The sequence below is a fragment of the Loxodonta africana genome, chromosome 1 (assembly GCF_030014295.1).
Source record: "Loxodonta africana isolate mLoxAfr1 chromosome 1, mLoxAfr1.hap2, whole genome shotgun sequence".
NCBI lineage: Eukaryota > Metazoa > Chordata > Mammalia > Proboscidea > Elephantidae > Loxodonta > Loxodonta africana.
Genome location: NC_087342.1, coordinates 211,245,509 through 211,264,445, shown reverse-complemented (window position 1 = coordinate 211,264,445; position 18,937 = coordinate 211,245,509). Strand labels below are relative to the sequence as shown.

General features: G+C 40.3%; 1 protein-coding gene across 7 annotated transcripts in view; it reads left to right on the top strand.

The window, feature by feature from the left end:
* Positions 1-18,937, top strand: part of HIVEP2 (HIVEP zinc finger 2) — a 237,244-nt gene that overhangs the window by 197,008 nt on the left and 21,299 nt on the right. For 6 of the 7 annotated variants that reach the window (XM_023552696.2, XM_023552737.2, XM_023552640.2 and 3 more), the window contains 3 exons: positions 1,638-1,732; positions 12,305-12,349; positions 13,163-18,739. In XM_023552696.2, coding sequence (XP_023408464.1) covers positions 13,553-18,739 — 5,187 coding nt within the window. In that variant the 5' untranslated portion in view covers positions 1,638-1,732; positions 12,305-12,349; positions 13,163-13,552. The remainder of the gene's footprint in view (positions 1-1,637; positions 1,733-12,304; positions 12,350-13,162; positions 18,740-18,937) is intronic. The other variant, XM_064291569.1, reaches the window with a different exon arrangement.

Genomic DNA, 18,937 nt, shown 5'->3' with positions numbered 1-18,937 from the left:
TTAGTTTTGTAAACTTTTGTCTTCATTTCCTTTATTTCTGTGAGATAAGAGTTGCAAGAGTGATTTCGGCTTTTCTATGTGATACTTGGGGAGCCCTGATGGGTTTATTTTGGTTTTTCTGTGTCATATCTGGAAAACCAGAGGTTCCTCCTGTAACTTAATGAAAAGGCACTCACAATAAACTGTGTATTTAGTTCTTATTCGTATATTGTCATACCATAGATCGTTGGCACCACCGTGCCACTAGACTTATTGGTGGCTTGTATTATCAGATCATATATCTCAAAATTCATAATTCATATCACAAATTCTAAATTAGTTTTTGAATCAGCATGCCATATTCATGAAAATACATAGCATCAGTTTTTTTTAATAAAAATTTAGTATCAAAAGGATTAATCACTCATGCTATTTGGCTTTGATGAAGCTTTCATTTTTGAGAATAGAGCTTGTTAGATGTCATTTTGAAAGGCAAAAAAAGAAAAAGGTTGACTTGAGGCAAGAACACAGTTTAAAAAAGAAAATAAAGCTAGCATTTGCTTAATAATTTGCCCTTTTCAGCAACAGAATCTTATCTGACCATCCACATTCATCTGGTTGCTGACGTGGTTCTTACTTCAATTGCAGAAGCTATTTTTGCACCTTTTGTGTCTTTTGAGGAACCGAGTGGGCCTACTTACTTAGAATGATTCATGTCTCAAAGTGCACAGGGTGTCCTGAAATGCTACCACAGTGATGTGCAGAAAAGAGGAGGAGAATTAAAGCAACCTGCTTCTTTTAAGCATTTCTGATGCTCACTTGAAGTGGTTCCAGAGAAAGGCATACTTTAACTGTCATGTCTCCCATGCTTTTAGTCCTTTCTACGAACGTTTTGGTAATAACTCACCTGGAAGAAGGAGGAACGTTTTTGTTTTTTTAAATGACAAATATGCAGTAACCATCTATGGGCAGTGTAGTAATATGATCATTTGTTACAGACCGTTTATACTGGAAGATAAACCATCTTAAGATGGTTAGTCAAGTAATCTATTTGGTGTAAGTAGTTTGACAGCTCTTCCGTGCATTTCTTTACATCAGGCTTTAATTCTAAGTACTCGAAAGTCCTTTTCTTTACTTCTTACTAGAGATGAAGTCTTGGTATTTTACTTTGGCTGTTTTTGGTTTTCAATTTAAAAAATTACTTGCAGCCCAGAACATAGCATTACCGAAATAAATTAACTAGAGAAAAGAACTTGTTAAGAGATTGTCTGAGAGTTCATCCTGTGGCCTTTAGTTGCTGATGGACCAAAAGAAATTTTGTAGGATCTCAGCCCCAAGGCAGAACTGTATCATGGACGCCAATGGCATAATTTCTAGTTCTAAAACATTAAGTTTTAACTCTCGCATTATTTTCATAATTGCCTTCACTTTAGCTGTTACAGGCAATTCCCAGCTAATACAAGTATTTACTCAAAAGATTTAAACTATGTTTTTAAAAAAGGAAATTTTTTTTCTTGGGGGAAAAAAAGGCATCTGGAGAGCTCCAGTTCCAAATTTTCTTTCCTAAGGGAAAGCAGTTTTTGTGGGTGAATAATAAGCATGACTATTAAATTGGTTACGAGTGTCATCATCTTCTAAACCTTCTTGTTCATTTTTAGATTCCCAGACGTTGTGCATGCGTTCCTGTGGGGAGAATTGGCATCTTGGAAAGCAAAGACGGTTGCGATGCAGATTTTTGATATGAGGATAAAAGGTTAATAACTAAAACTTATTCTTTTCCTCTCTTAGTTTCACATTTAACTTGGAATACAGTTTTTGCCTACAGTGCACCCATATGCAAATTGATTTTGTCATCAAATCATCAAAAAACAATGTATATTACGTTTAGAGAGGAAAGTGTTCTGAAGGTTTTGCTTCGTTTTATTTTGATTTACATGAAAGACTAATTTTTAATTATGATCTCACTCAATTCTTTATGACCAAGTTTATTTTAATATGAAATTCCACTTAATAAATCCTAATAACTTTTGCTGTGTAATGGGAAAACATTAGAAAAGTGAAATCACAGTGATGATTATTAAAAAAAAATTGTGGCAAAATATTAAAAGTGGCATGTTGTACTCAAAAATGTTCTGACTAAATATGCAAACTATACAAATATCGGCAATGATGTTCTCGTCGTTGTTGTTATGAATGCCATTGAGTCGGTTCTGACTCGTAGCAATCCTATGTGCAACAGAACGAGTGCTGCCCAGTCCTGTGTGCCGTTGTCGCAGTCTTGCTATGTTGACCCCATTGTTGTAATCACTGTGTCAATCCATCTTGTTGAAGATCTTCCGCTTTTTCGCTGACCATCTGCCTTACCAAGCATGATGTCCTTCTTTAGGGCGTGGTTCCTCTTGATAACGTGTCCAGATATTTAAGGCGAAGTCTCCCCATCCTCCCTTCTAAGGAGCATTCTGGTTGTATTTTATCCAAGACAGATTTGTTCATTCTTCTGGCAGTATTGTTCACCAGCACCTTAATTCAAATGTATCAGTTCTTCAGTCTTTCTTATTCGTTGTCCAGCTTTCACATGCATATGTGGTGATTGAAAATACCTTTGCTTTGGTCCAGTGCACCTTAGTCCTCAAAATGACATCTTTGATTTTTAATACTTTAAAGAAGTCTTTTGCAGCACATTTGTCCAATGCAATACATCGTTTGATTTCTTGACTGCTGCTTTTGTGGGCACCAGTTGTGGATCCAAGAAAAATGAAATCCTTGACTATTTCAATCTTCTAGCCGTTTATCATGATGTTGCTTATTGGTCCAGTTATGAGAATATTTGTTTTCTCTATGTTGAGCTGTAATCCAGACTGAAGGCTGCGGTCTTTGATATTCATCAGTAGGTGCTTCAAGTCCTCTTTGCTTTCATCAAGCAAGGTTGTATTATCTGCATATTGCAGATTTTAATGAGTCTTCCTCTAATCCTGATGCCATATTCTTCTTCATATAGTCCAGCTTCTTGGATTACTTGCTCATCGTACAGATTGAATAAGTATGGTGAAAGGATACAACACTGACACACACCTTTCCTGACTTTAAACCACACCATATCCCCTTGTTCTGTTCAAACGACCGCCTTTTGGTCTATGTACAGGTTCCTCAAGAGTACAATTCAGTGTTTGGGAATACCCATTCTTCTCAATGTTATCCATAGTTTATGATCCACACAGTCGAATGCCTTAGCGTAGTCAGTAAAACACATGTAAAACATCCTTCTGGTATTCTCTGCTTTCAGCCAAGATCCACCTGACATCAGCATTCTCTTCTGAATCTGGCTTAAATTTCCAGCAGTTCCCTGTCAATGTAGTGCTGCAACCATTTTTTAATTATCTTCTAGAAGATTTTACTTGCATGTAATAGTAATGATACTGTTCCATAATTTGTGCATTCTGTTGGATCACCTTTTTTTTTGAAGTGGCACAAATATAGATTCTCTTCCAGTCAGATGGTCAGGTAGCTGCCTTACAAATTTCTTGGCATGGATCAGGAGGGATTCCAGGATGGCATCTGTTTGTTGAAATATTTCAATTGGTATTCTGTCAATTCCTGGAGCCTTGTTTTTCTCCAGCGCCTTCAGTGCAGCTTGGAATTCTTCCTTGGGTACCATTGGTTCTTGATCATATGCCATCTCTTGAAATGGTTAAACATTGACCAATTCTTTTTGGTACAGTGACTCTGTGTATTCCTTCTCTCTTCTTTTGATGTTCCCTATGAATTCTATAGATGATTTGATGAATTCTATGTCATTCAAGACTTGCCCATAGAATCCGTCAATATTGCAACTCGAGGCTTAAATTTTTTCTTCAGTTTTTTCAGCTTGAAAAATGCTGAGTGTGTTCTTCCTTTTTGGTTTTCTAACTCCAGGTCTTTGCACATTTCATTATAATACTTTACTTTGTCTTCTGGAGCCAACCTGTGAAATCTTCTGTTCATCTCTTTTACTTCATCATTTGTTCCTTTAGCTCTGGCTACTCGACTTTCAAGAGCAAGTTTAGAGATTCTTGCCTGACATCCATTTTGGTCTTTTCTTTCTTTCCTGTCTTTTTATTGACCTCCTGCTTTCTTCATGTGTAATGTCCTTGATGTCATCCCACAACTCATTTGGTTTTTGGTCATTTGTGTTCCGTGCATCAGATATGTTCTTGAGATGGTCTTTAAATTCAGGTGAGATATACTCAAGATCATACTTCATCTCTCATGGACTTGTTTTAATTTCCTTTAGCTTCATCTTGAATTTGCATATGAACAGTTGGTGGTCTGTTCCACAGTTGGCCCCTGCCGTGTTCTTAAACTGATGATACTGAGCTTTCATGGACTCTTTCCCCCGATGTAGTCGATTTGATTCCTGTGTATTCCATCTGTCAAGGTCCGCATGTGTAGTTTCCGTTTATGTTGTTGAAGAGAGCTGTTTGAAATGAATAGGTTGTTTGTCTTGCAAAGTTCTGTCGTGTCATCTCTAGCGTCATTTCTATCACCAAGGCTGTAATTTCCCACTACCAGTCCTTCTATGTTTCCAACTTTCGCGTTCCAATCACCAGTAAATATCAATGCATCTTGATCGCATGTTTGATCAATTTTGAACTGCAGAAGTTGATAAAAACATCAATTTCCTCATCTTTAGCCTTAGTGGTTGATGAGTAAGTTTGAATAATAGTTGAATTAACTGGTATTCCTTGCTGTTGTTAGGTGCCATTGAGTCAGTTCCAATTCATAGGTACCTGGGTACAACAGACTGAAACACTGCCCAGTCCTGTGCCAGCCTCACAATCATTGCTATGTTTGAGCCTGTTGGTGCAAACACTGTTACAGTCCATCTCGTTGAAGGTCTTTCTCTTTTTTGTTGACCTCTACATTATCAACCACATGTGGATATTACCCTATCACAGACAGTGTTGCATTTGAGGATAGATCTTAAAATGTTCTTTTTGACAACGATTGCCACGCCATTCTTCTTCAATTTGTCATTCCTGACATAGTAGAGCATATGATTGTCAGATTCAAAATAGCCAATAGCAATCCATTTCAGCTCATCTATCTTCAAGCGTTCCATTTCATTTTTAACAACTTCTAATTTTCCTATATTCATACTTCGTATATTCCACCTTCTAATTATTAATGAATGGTTGCAGCTATTTTTTCTCATTTTGAGTCGTGCCCATCAGCAAATGAAGGTCCGAAATCTTGACCCCATCCACATCATTAAGGTCGACTCTGCTTTGAGGAGGCCTCTCTTCCCCAGTCATATTTTGAGTACGGTCCGACCTGAGGGGTTCATCTCCTGGTACTATATCAGACAGTGTTCTGATGCTATTCGTAAATTTTTCACTGACCAATTTTTTTTAGAAGTAGGTCACCAGGTCCTTCTTCCTCATTGGTCTTAGTCTGGAAGCTCCACTGAAACCTTTCCACCATGGGTGACCCTGCTGGTTTTTGAAATACGGGCGGCATAACTTCCAGCATCACAGTGACACACAATCCACCACAGCATGACAAGCTGACAGATGAGTAGTTGGCCCTGATTTTAGCCAGATAGAAAAAGATAGTTCAGTTTTCCCTTAGGTTTTAAATATCAATTTCTATTTTAAGGTAGGTCAAATTTGAGTGTGTTCATATCAACAGTTTTACTTTTCTTCAAAACTTCTCTAAATTGCTTGTCAAGTTTTTTTTTTTTTTTTTAATCTACAGTATTCTCTTCAAATCGTAAACTTGCTCATTTTGGGGAGAACTGAGGTCGTTATGAGGATTTTTACCAATAAAAAGAGGCATTTATAATGAATTTGGCTCACAGGAAGGTACCTTTTTTTAATCATCCTGTGGAAATAAGTCTGTATTCAGTTGGACTCTGGCACTGATTAGGATTTTTTGGAAGATCTTTTTTTCCCCATCCGGTACTCATATGCACACTCTGAGCAGTGGGGGAGCGAGGAAGTGGATATGGTGGGGAGCGAGTGGCAGTAAGTGGTGGGCAATCAGTGTTAAAGCAACAGTTTCCTGAGGTGCTCCTCTATTTCTTAAAATAATTTGTAATTGATTTGTTGTTGTTGTTGTTGTTGTTTGCCATTGAATTGATTCTGACTTATAGTGACCCTATATGGTTAAGTGTTCTGGTACTAACCAAAAGGTCAGTGGTTCGAATCCAGCAGTGGCTTCTTGGGAGAAAAGACCTGGTGATCTGCTTCCACAAAGACTACAGCCTAGGAAACCCTATGGGGTAGTTCTACTCTGTCTTATAGGGTCACTATGAGTATGAGTAATTGATTTAGGGCATTTTAAAAACAGATATATGGAAATTGCCTCTAAGATTTTGTTCAGAAATTATTATCTGAAGGCATATATTTTGTTTAGAAGTGTAATAGTATCCAATTCTTTTAAAAAGCCCCCCAAATCATTTTATTTTTTTAAACTGTTTTATTATTAAAATTTTGAAGTAGAGAAGGAGTGTTTGTTGCTCTCATTTTATAGCATTATTATTTAGGATGTTATTATTTAATGCACACTTGACTTTTGCCACCACTCAAGTAATGATTAATTTCCTGAGGTAAAGTTTTTTCTAAGGTAGTGTTTTTCTAAGCAAAAGATCCCAGATTGACAACCCTGGATACTGTAGCCTTTTATTCATCTGCAGAGCAAGCCTACCTTCCTGCCAATCCCACCCAGCTGTTATCCTGAAGAGACCTCTGTGAGGACTCTACAGGAGGCTGTTTCTGGGCCTTTCCTTTCGGGGCCTGTCTGAGGAAATTATTTAACTGGGTGCCAAATTTATTTGAGTGGGACTATGAAGAGTGGCCAAGAAGAGGGTATACTTTTAGGGAAATGGCAACTCTTCCGTGAAGTATCTTTTCTTCTGCTACAGTTCCTTTAGTGCCATTACTCCTGAAGTAGCAACACAGAATGTAGTATCTTTTTCAGCGTTACCTCTCCTCTGAAAAATGTGAAGGGCCTGCTAGACACTGCTTGTCTTTATTGCCTAGAGAACTTTGATGGGCTGTAGCACCATCCACAGGAAACTCAAAACCCATATCCTCTGGATTAGGCGAAAATTTAAATGCAAGTGTGAAGCTGTGTTTGGAATGCCACTCCTTTGTTGGCAGTGGGTGCCAAAAATGACTTTGCGTGGGTTTGGTTACCATAAAAAGAAATCTCAGTGAATAAAATGATAGCTAGCTGTTTTCTTTTTATAAGAGAATTGCTCTTATATTGCATTTTTAACATATTGATTGAGAACACGGCGGAATTTATTTTTCACGTACAATTGCATGATGTGAAAAATGAGTTGAATCCACGTGATCACAGGGAAGTAATATAGCAATAATTAGCCACATCAGTATGGATCTTTATAGCTCCGTATTGAGACAATTAAACTGAATTTGTAGGTATATACATATATTTGATGGTTTGTAATAAAATTATGGGGTTCAAAGAAAGTTATTTTCCTAGACTCAATCATCCATTTAATGTAGATTTCCTTCTATAATATAAAATGTTTTACCATTGATACATATTTTCCTACATTTAAGTAATAAAAGTAGGTGGTGCGAATAGTTTGTGCCCACCACTAACCTAAAGGTTGGAAGTTTGAACCCACCCTATGACACTGTGGAAGAAAGACCTGGCAATTGACTTCTGTAAATATTACAGCCAAGAAAACCCTATGGAACAGTTCTACTCTGTAACACACGGGGGTCATCGTGAGTTGGAATTAACTCGATGGCAATGTGTTTGATTTTTGGTTTTTAAGTAATAAAACATAAGCTGAATAATGTGTGCTGTTGCTGGAAGAGCAAAGTGGCTGAGTAAAAATATTACCTAACAAAAAAAGACAAATGTCATTATCAAACCTGGATTAAGTTTAAAATGAACTTCTTTTCCCAAGTATAAGTTGAAGAGAGTGGCAAACCCTCCCAAACCCTGTTTGGTTTTAAAGAGAAAGACATGGTACACACAGTTTACGCTGCAGAATCTTCTCAGTTTGTAGGATGAAGCAACAGCAGACAAATGAGAAGAGTCCATATTTTTAACGGTTCATGAATATGACTGGTAAATTCCCAGAAGGACCTGTTATTTATCTTCTCTCTCCCCTCCTTTTCCACATCTTAGAAACTCCAAGAAGAAAAGTGATTTTATGGGTAGTAATAAGTTTTTTTTTTTTTTAATAAGTAGAAAAGCTCCCCAAGGATAGTTTTATAGTGAATAATATATTTTCAGATCTATTTAAAATCTAATGTAAGAGGTTCATATGACATAGGGATGATCCCCAGTTTCCTGGTAATATTCTTAAGGTTTTTACTGACGTGAAAGTTCAACGTTGCAGTTCAGAGAAACGTGGCCCAGTGAAATCCCTGGGCTGGTGGAACGTCCAGCTCACACACAAGGAGAAGCTCCTCCTGAAGGGCCCAGGAGTAGGAAGCATGGTGTGGGATGTCATCTAGCTTCACGATAAAATGGTAGAACATCTTAGCGAGGCTTGTCTTAAAAATTTAAAGGGAAGACATTTTCCTGTCAGAAGCTATTTATGTAAATAAGTTAAATTTTTTTTTTTTTTAAAGTGGGATCAAAGTTTTGAATTTTCCAATCTTCTGGATAATAAGTATGATTGGAATACAGGATAATTCTATGTTAACCCTAGCAAACCCGATTTTTATTTTTGTAATAAAATAGTTGTTACTTCTGAATGCCGTTGAATTGGTTCTGATTCATAGCGACTCGATATGCCAGAGTAGAAACGCCCCATTGGCTCTTCTTGGCTGTAATCTTTAAGGAAGAAGGTCACCGGGTCTTTCTCCTGCAGAGCCTGTGTGGATTTCAACTGCCAACTTTTTGGTTAGCAGCCAAGCACTTAACCATTGTGCTACTAGGGCTACTTAATAGTACATATGACTTTTTCTTTTCTTTTCTGATTAACTCTCTTTCTAAAAGTTAAACCCAACAACAATTAACTGGATGTTATAGGTAATTTTTGTTCTGACCTTTACATATCTGCTTATGAATTTTGTGTAAATTACTTTTCTCCAACTTCTGGTCTATTCTCTAATAAACCCATTGCCATCGAGTCGATTCCAAGTCATAGTGACCCTATAGGATAGAGTAGAATTGCCCCATAGAGTTTCCAAGGAGCAGCTGGCGAATTCCAGCTGCTGACCTTTTGGTCAGCAGCCGAACTGTTAACCACTGTGCCACCGGGGCTCAATAGCAAAGTATTATTGCCTTTTGTTTGGATTTTATTTGCTGTATCAATTTTATGATATGTTCTCAGTGAATCAGAATTGTATATGTCTAACTTGGGATGTAATGCCCTTTAATTTATTGCTGTAAATCATAATCGCTGAATCTGTCTGATTTATAAAGGTATTACAACATTGCTAATTGAAAACATTACATTCTGCTTAATAACTTATTAAATCTACTTTTCCAGCCCTGTTTTTCATAATATTTTATGTACTCATTTAACTTGAAATTCATGATTAAAGCAAAATTATATCTTCTGTGTAAACCAGTGGATGAAAAGTGACCATATGCCCAGTTTTCACTTGTAAGGTCCTTGTTTTCCACTACCTTAGAAGTAATGCTTTTTGAAGAACAGAGGAAATGAATTTTTCGTCTTGGGAATTTATTGTGTTTATTGAGGACACTGGGAGCTCTGAAGAGCTTAATACCTTAGTATGCAGATTTTGAACATTATTTATGCTATGGATTTGTTTGATTTCTAGGAAATGGCATTTTCGGGCCATTTTCTGTACCACAACCATGCAAAGCTCATACACGTTCTCCCAGGACCATTAAAAATTCAGGTATTTCAAATAATGAAGTTCAGTGAAAATATTTATAGAAAAGCATTATTGAAGATGTGTTATATTAAGTTGTGATAAATTGGGGGTGGGGTAAAGACCCCTACCTAAGCTTGGAGGCCTGCCAGACTTGGATTTGAATTCTGGCTCTGCCACTGAACCTCCCTCAATATAATCCTCAACTGTAAAACAGATATAATAATACCCATTGCATAGATTAAGGAGCCCTGATGGTGCAGTGGTTAAAGCACTCAGCTGCTTACTGGAAAGTCGGTGGTTTGAACCCACTAGCTTCTTCACAGGAAAAAGATGTGTAGTCTCCGTCTGTAGAGATTTACAGCCTTGGAAACCCTGTGGGGTAGTTCTACTCTGTATAGCGTCACTGTGAGTCTGAATCCACTCGATGACGATGGATTTGGTTTCTGGTTTATTGCATAGGCTATCGTGAAGATCAAATAAGATAATGTATGTGAAGATCTATAATAGTATTTGGGACATAGTAAATTCTCTGTAAATGACAGCCATTATTATTAATGGCAATGGAACTACGTAGATCGATACCATAATAAAATATTATCTCTGAAAAATAATGGATAAATTATGCAATCCAATCTCTTAGTCCAAATTAAAGACGCGCACATTTCTGTCTTGAATTGCAAATATACTATACTTCCATTTTAAAGGATGATACAGTTAAACATTGAACTATTAACCAAAAGATTGGTAGTGTGAGCCCACCCAGTGGCACCTCTGAAGAAAAGCCTGGCGATCTGCTTCTAAAAGGTCACAACCATGAAAATACTATGGAGTACAGTTCTACTGTGACACACATGGGGCCACCATGAGTCAGAATCAACTTAACAGCAACTGGTTTGGTGTTTTATTTTGTTTTTTGAGGGGGTCGTATTCACCTCTAAAAGTTGGACATTGTGTCTCCATGAACTTTAAATATTTAACAAAAAATAAATCCAGTTTAAGTTTTACATTGAATATTCTGGTTGATGTGGTTGCTGGAACCGACAGAGGTAAACCTGCATGGAAGTCTTGTGAGTCAACTCTTGCAGTTTTTGCCTCACTTTCTGTAGCGGATGCTTAGGAAAATTACTGTGTGGGGTGGCGGAGGGGAGAGTAGAATTGAATATTAAAACTTTTTATCAAACTCAAGTTAATATGCTTGTTATTTAGTTTTTCTGATAAATGCTTTATCAGTCTGTTATGCTTCATGGTTATCGCCAGAAGGAACTTTTGATTATAGAGATCTTACAACAGAAATCTGGGAATCACTGATTTCTCATCCGGAAGACTTACTATTCCTGTGGGAATTTCCGTGGTCTTTCCCCTTTCTAAATGCAGCTGCTATTATCATCAGCATCATCACAATAGAGTTCCATATTAGGGAGCAAATTGGACATGGAAGTAAGATTCTAAATAGTACTTGAGTTTTGGTTTGGCAATCCACAGTACATTTTTGCATGGTAGCATCTTTTCACTCACCAATAGTTTATTACGAAAGTATACATGTTTATGTTTAAAAAAAAAAAATCGTAAAGTAGAAACCCCTTCCCTCCCTTTCCTCTGACTACCTGGTTCTGCTTCTGCAATTTAAGTGCTGTTAACAGTTGCTTGGAATTACTGCAAAAAAAATTCCTGTTTTTACAGAAATACTTTTTTTGCACTTAACGTTACTAGCTCCTGAACAGATTTCTATGTCAGTACTTATAGCTGTACTTCATTTTTTAAAAGGCTGAGTTTTATGGTTGAGACATAATTTATTTCAACAGTCATTTTACATATACCCTTGTGCACTTGTGCGAGTGTATCTGGAAGGACAAAGTCCTAGCAATGGAATTTCTGGGCCAAAGGGCATGGGGTTTCTTATTTTGATAGGCACTGCGACCGTGCCCATCAAGGGAACATGTTAGCTTTCATTATAATTGATACCGTTTAGCACTGAAGTGCTCAGAATCCTCTCAATACTACATTGAGCCATTCTTGGATGGGTGTGGAACTTGCACTTCAAATCTAATTGGTTACTAAGCTGCCAGGTCTTCATGAGCCATTCACTGTTACCTGGAGCAATCCTTCACTTTTCTGTGATGTAAATTTCCTAAAAAGTAAATTTGCTCTTTTAAATGTTAAAATCTGTAAGTTCAATCAAAAAACCACTATTCCGAACTTTTTAATACCTAGGGAATTAGAACAAGACTTACTCTGGCCAAAAGACTAAGATGTCTTGATACAATCATCTTACACCATAGGAAATATTACTGTGAAGTTTTTGTAACTTTTTCTTTTTGAATCACTTTTGGATAGAGTGTCCATACAGGGTTTACAGTTTTAGTGTAGTAGATTCAAAAAACTGTTACTTGTTATTGTATGTGGCACATACCATTGTGAGCCCTATGTGTAGTAAATTTACGATTGAAATTTCGATCTAGCAATGCCATGGCTTAAGGTACAATTTTTCCTAATTGCGTTTACTTTGTTCCCAGGGAACATCAAGACAATCATGCCCGTGAGAACTCTAAATCGTTCAGGTGATCATTTCATTTTTAAATTATTCTTTACTTATGTTTCATTTCCTATACTATGGAGGTTTCAAAATTGTTTCATTTAGATGCATTCTTCTGCCTTTTCCAAAACGTTACGATAATCTTTGATTCTATAGTCTTGGTCTGCGCTACACTATCTGCTGCTTTTAAGCTATAAATATGGTACACTTCATGCAAGTCATAAAACTCGTTTAGAAATCATCCTAAATGTATTTTAATGAAGGTTTTAAAATTTTTTTTGTAGATAATTTTTAGAAAAGGTTTTCTTTCAAATAATTTTCTAATCAAAATTAAGCAGTATTTAAAAGAAATATGGAAGAGATTTATGCTTATGATTTAATAAAACCCAGTACCCAGTGCTGTCGAGTCAATTCTATGATTTAATGCTAGGTTTAAAATTAATATCCTTTCCTAGTGTAACTAGGAGCCCTGATGGCACAATGGTTAAGCACTTGGCTGTTACCCAAAAGTTCTGTGATTAAAACCCACCAGCCACTTTACAGGAGCAGACTGATGGGAAGAAAAGACCGGGCAATCCACTCCTATAAGGATTTCAGCCTAGGAAACCCTACGAGGCTGTTGTACTTTGTCCTGTAGAGTCCCTATGAGTTGAAATCGACTCTGTGACACACAAGGACAGCACAGCAGTGTAACTAATGTAATAGCTATAAAAAGAATTCCTTGAAGTAAAAAAACATTTTCAGTTTCTCCAATTTCTGGCTGGTTATTTTAAGATTGATTTTGAATTCTTGGTTGATAACTCTTATGACAGTCTCTATGTGTTTTCTTTTTCTTCAGGTCATTGCATCTTAGCGAGCTTGGCAATCAAACTTTGCTCTAGTTGATGGGCAAAATTTCTCCTAGACTATTTATCACCCCAATTTCATCCTAGTCAAAAATATTCAGATGCCATAAGAAATCTTTATAGATTTGCACTGGGCTTTCAGATGGATACTTCCATAATGGAGAGAACTATGTTGTAGCCCTGGTCCAAGGACATTATCATCTAATGCCCATATAGGCTGTGGTGTGGGTGTGGAAGGTTCCAAAGAGAAAGAGCAATCAACAAGTTTGCAGACACCCTGGAACATGGAAGCAACCAAGCTTTAATAAAGCACAGCTTTGGATACACTCCATGAGTCTGTACGGCTTTCACGTGAACTAGCACTTAAGACCTTGTGTAACAAAATGGACACTGGGGACACAGCTATAGGACAAAAAGCTACCTCAAGGTCTGGAGAAACTGATACAGCATCAGGTAGATGGAGACAGGAGCAATCAGCTGTCGTTAAGATGAGCACTTTTGGCAGTCAGGAAGGACATCGGCAACCACAAATAGATCCTGAGCAAATCGGAAACACGGCATCAGCACAACTCTTTGGTTCTGGGAAACTGGCACCACCCAGTGAAGTGGCCCAGCAAGTCCCAGAGAAGCAATACCCGCCGCACCGTCCGAGTCCTTATTCATGCCAACACTCACTCTCTTTTCCTCAGCACTCATTGCCACAGGGGGTCATGCATAGCAACAAGCCCCATCAGAGCCTAGAAGGCCCTCCATGGCTTTTTCCTGGCCATTTGCAATCTGTTGCTTCCGATGACTTATTTCCTTTTCCTCTACATGGCCACAGTGGTGGTTATCCTAGAAAAAAGATTTCAAGTTTGAACCCTGCTTATAGCCAATACACCCAGAAAAGTATCGACCAGTCTGAAGATGCTCACAAGAAAGAGCACAAACCCAAAAAGCCCGGCAAGTACATTTGCCCTTACTGCAGCAGGGCGTGTGCCAAACCAAGTGTACTGAAAAAGCATATCAGGTCCCATACTGGGGAGCGGCCATATCCATGTATACCTTGTGGTTTCTCTTTCAAGACAAAAAGCAATTTGTACAAGCACAGGAAGTCCCACGCTCATGCAATTAAGGCAGGATTAGTACCTTTCACAGAGTCAGCTGTATCTAAATTGGACCTAGAGGCTGGTTTTATTGATGTAGAAGCAGAAATACATTCGGATGGTGAACAGAGTACAGACACAGATGAGGAGAGTTCATTATTTGCTGAGGCTTCTGACAAAATGAGCCCTGGCCCTCCAATCCCATTGGACATTGCTGGCAGAGGCAGCTATCATGGGTCATTGGAAGAGTCATTGGGAGGTCCGATGAAGGTGCCGATTCTGATTATCCCCAAAAGTGGGATTCCATTGCCTAGTGAAAGCTCTCAGTATATTGGCTCTGATATGCTAGCAAATCCGTCTTTAAATGCTAAAGCTGATGACTCTCACACAGTTAAACAGAAACTTGCACTAAGACTGTCAGAGAAAAAAGGACAAGACTCTGAGCCATCTCTAAATCTCCTGAGCCCGCACAGTAAAGGAAGCACTGATTCTGGTTACTTTTCTCGCTCAGAAAGTGCAGAGCAGCAAATAAGCCCTCCAAACACAAATGCAAAGTCTTATGAAGAAATCATCTTTGGAAAGTATGGTCGGATTAGTCCGAGAAATGCACTCAGTGTTACAACCACAAGTCAGGAGCGCACCACAATGGGTAGGAAGGGCATAATGGAATCATTACCTCACGTAAACACCAGGTTAGATGTCAAGATGTTTGAAGATCCTGTATCACAGCTGATCCCAGGCAAAGGAGACATTGACCCCAGTCAAACAGGCATGCTGAAATCCTCTAAATTCAATAGTGAGTCCAGACAATCCCAGCCGATTGTATCATCTATCAGGAATGAAGGAAAACTTTATTCAGCAAATTTCCAAGGCAGCAACCCAATCCTCTTAGAAGCTCCTGTAGACTCTTTACCCCTTATTAGAAGCAACTCAATGCCAACTTCTTCAGCAACTAATTTAAGTATCCCCCCTTCTTTGAGAGGAAGCCACTCATTTGATGAAAGGATGACTGGTTCAGATGATGTGTTCTATCCAGGGACAGTAGGAATACCCCCTCAGCGCACGTTAAGACGGCAAGCAGCATTTGAGCTGCCTTCTGTACAGGAGGGGCACATGGAGGTAGAGCATCATGGCAGGATGTCCAAAGGTATCACAGGTTCATCGTTGAAGGAAAAGAAGTTGATTCCTGGGGAGAGGGTTGGGTATGACTATGATGTATGTCGGAAACCCTATAAGAAGTGGGAAGACTCTGAAACACCAAAGCAAAGCCACAGGGATATTTCCTGCTTAAGTTCTTTAAAACATGGTGGAGAATATTTTATGGATCCCTTGGTGCCATTACAGGGAATGCCAACCATGTTTGGAACTACATGTGAAAATAGAAAACGCCGGAAAGAGAAGAGTGTAGGAGATGAGGAAGACACCCCCATGATTTGCAGCAGCATTGTAAGCACCCCCATGGGCATAATGACTTCAGATTATGACCCCAAATTGCAGATGCAGGAAGGAGTAAGAAGTGGATTTGCCTTGGTTGGACATGAGAACCCTTCTCATGGTCACTCTGAGCGCTTTGACCCGTGTCGACCCCAGTTGCAATCTGGAAGCCCATCTCTTGGGTCAGAGGAGTCTCCTTCAGCCACCGATTCAGACAAGATGTCAGACCTAGGTGGCAGGAAACCTCCTGGGAATGTGATTTCTGTGATTCAGCACACAAACTCGCTGAGCCGACCCAATTCATTTGAAAGGTCTGAGTCTGCCGAACTCGTGGCTTGTGCACAAGATAAAGCTTCTTCACCTTCTGAGACTTGTGACAGTGAAATTTCAGAAGCCCCGGTGAGTCCAGAGTGGGCTGCACAGGGGGAGAGTGCTGAAAGTGGGGGGAAACCATCCCCTTCGCAGCAGGTACAGCAGCAGTCCTATCACACACAGCCTAGGTTGGTTCGCCAGCACAACATTCAAGTCCCTGAGATTCGTGTGACAGAAGAGCCTGATAAACCAGAGAAGGAGAAAGAAGCACAGAGTAAGGAACCAGAAAAGCCTGTGGAGGAATTTCAGTGGCCCCAGAGAAGTGAGACCCTTTCCCAGCTCCCAGCTGAGAAGTTGCCACCTAAAAAGAAGCGTTTGCGACTTGCGGATATGGAGCACTCTTCTGGGGAGTCCAGTTTTGAGTCTGCAGGAACCGGCCTCTCTCGCAGCCCCAGTCAAGAAAGCAACTTATCCCACAGCTCCAGTTTTTCAATGTCTTTTGAAAGAGAAGAAACCGTTAAGCTTGCTGCACCTCCAAGGCAGGATGAGTTTGGGAAGCATTCTGAGTTTCTGACCGTCCCTGCTGGCTCCTACTCGTTGTCTGTCCCTGGTCATCACCACCAGAAGGAGATGCGACGCTGCTCATCCGAGCAGATGCCTTGTCCTCATGCAACAGAAGTCCCTGAAATTCGGAGCAAATCATTTGATTATGGAAGCCTGTCTCATGCTCCTGTGGCGGGAGCGCCAGCCTCAACGTTATCGCCATCACGAGAGAGGAAGAAATGCTTCTTGGTTCGGCAAGCTTCCTTCAGCGGTTCCCCAGAGATTGCCCAGGGTGACACTGGTGTGGATCAGAGTGTGAAGCAGGAGCAGATGGAGCACCTGCACGCAGGCCTCAGGTCCACGTGGCACCATGGCCCGTCTGCTGTGCTTCCTCCCCTGCAAGTGGAAGACCCCGGGAAGCAGGTTGTGGGTCCTTGTGCTCCGCTGAGTACAGGGTCCCTCCACCTGGCCCAACCTCAGATCATGCACATGGACAGTCAGGAATCTTTAAGAAACCCCTTGATACAACCCACGTCTTACATTGCCAACAAGCACTTATCTGAACAACCACATTTATTTCCACATCAAGAAACAATTCCATTTTCTCCGATTCAGAATGCCCTGTTTCAGTTTCAATATCCTACTGTCTGCATGGTTCACCTGCCAGCTCAGCAGCCTCCCTGGTGGCAAGCCCATTTCCCACCTCCCTTTGCTCCACATCCTCAGAAGAGCTATGGCAAGCCTTCTTTCCAGTCAGAAATTCATCCTAGCTACCCTTTAGAGCACGTTTCAGAGCACACTGGGAAGAAATCTGCTGATTACGTACATGCAAAAGAGCAAACTTACCCATGTTATTCAGGAACATCAGGGCTACACTCGAAGAGCCTTCTTCCAAAGTTCGCCTCAGACCAGAGCACTAAGTCAATGGATACTCCTTCTGAGCAGCTCTTTCAAGAAGATTTTGCCTCGGGAAATGCTGGGCCTTTACAGTCCTTACCGGGAGCAGTGGTTCCTGTTAGGATCCAAACCCATGTACCATCATACGGGAGTGTCATGTATACAAGCATTTCTCAGATCCTTGGGCAGAACAGCCCTGCGATTGTCATATGCAAAGTCGATGAGAATATGACACAAAGAACACTGGTGACCAACGCAGCCATGCAAGGGATAGGGCTTAACATCGCCCAGGTGTTAGGGCAGCATGCAGGCTTGGAAAAATACCCCATTTGGAAAGTACCTCAGACCTTACCCCTTGGCTTAGAATCCTCAATCCCGTTGTGTTTACCTTCCACCTCTGACAGTGTTGCCACCCTTGGAGGTAGCAAGCGCATGCTTTCTCCAGCCAGCAGCTTAGAACTCTTCATGGAAACAAAGCAGCAGAAAAGGGTGAAAGAGGAAAAGATGTATGGACAGATTGTCGAGGAGCTCAGCGCTGTGGAGCTAACCAACTCCGACATCAAAAAGGACCTCTCCCACCCACAGAAGCCTCAGTTGGTTCGACAAGGCTGTGCTTCTGAGCCAAAGGATGGCTCACAGTCGGGGTCGTCTTCCTTCTCCTCACTGTCACCCTCCTCATCTCAAGACCACCCATCTACCAGCACGCCCTCGAGGGAGCCATTCCCACCCAGCAGGGAAATGCTTCCCAGCTCCCGGGCACCTCCTCTGGGGCAGAGGTCCAGTGGGCCTTCTGAAAGCAAAGAGTCATCAGATGAGTTAGATATTGATGAGACGTCATCTGACATGAGCCTGAGCCCACAAAGCTCTTCATTGCCACCAGGGGACAGTCAGCCAGAAGGGCAAGGCAAAAGCCAGAAGCTGCCTGTTGGCATGCTGGTCCAGATGGCATCTGGCCCAAGTGGGAAAGTGGCAAACTCAACTCTACTTTTCACGGATGCGGCAGATTTCCAGCAGATTCTTCAGTTCCCCAGTCTGCGGACAACAACTACAGTGAGTTGGTGCTTCTTGAATTATACAAAACCCAATTACGTACAACAGGCCACCTTCAAATCCTCAGTGTATGCTTCATGGTGCATTAGTTCCTGTAACCCAAACCCATCAGGATTGAACACCAAGACCACTCTGGCGCTTCTGAGGTCCAAGCAAAAAATGACCACAGAAATTTATACTCTGGCTGCTATGCATAGACCTGGAACCGGCAAGCTGACATCATCAAGTGCTTGGAAACAGTTTGCTCAGGTAACAGATACTCTTTTAGGAAGCACTCTGGGTTGTGGATTTGATTGCTAAGCAGAATATGGAGGGAAGGATGTAAGATCTACAACCTACAAGTAAAATTAAGGTCAGAGTTGGGGGAGCCCTCAATAGCACCCTAACACTGGGTGGAAGAGGCCACTGACTGTGCAATTAGCTATGAGGTCCCAGAGAAAGCCCCAA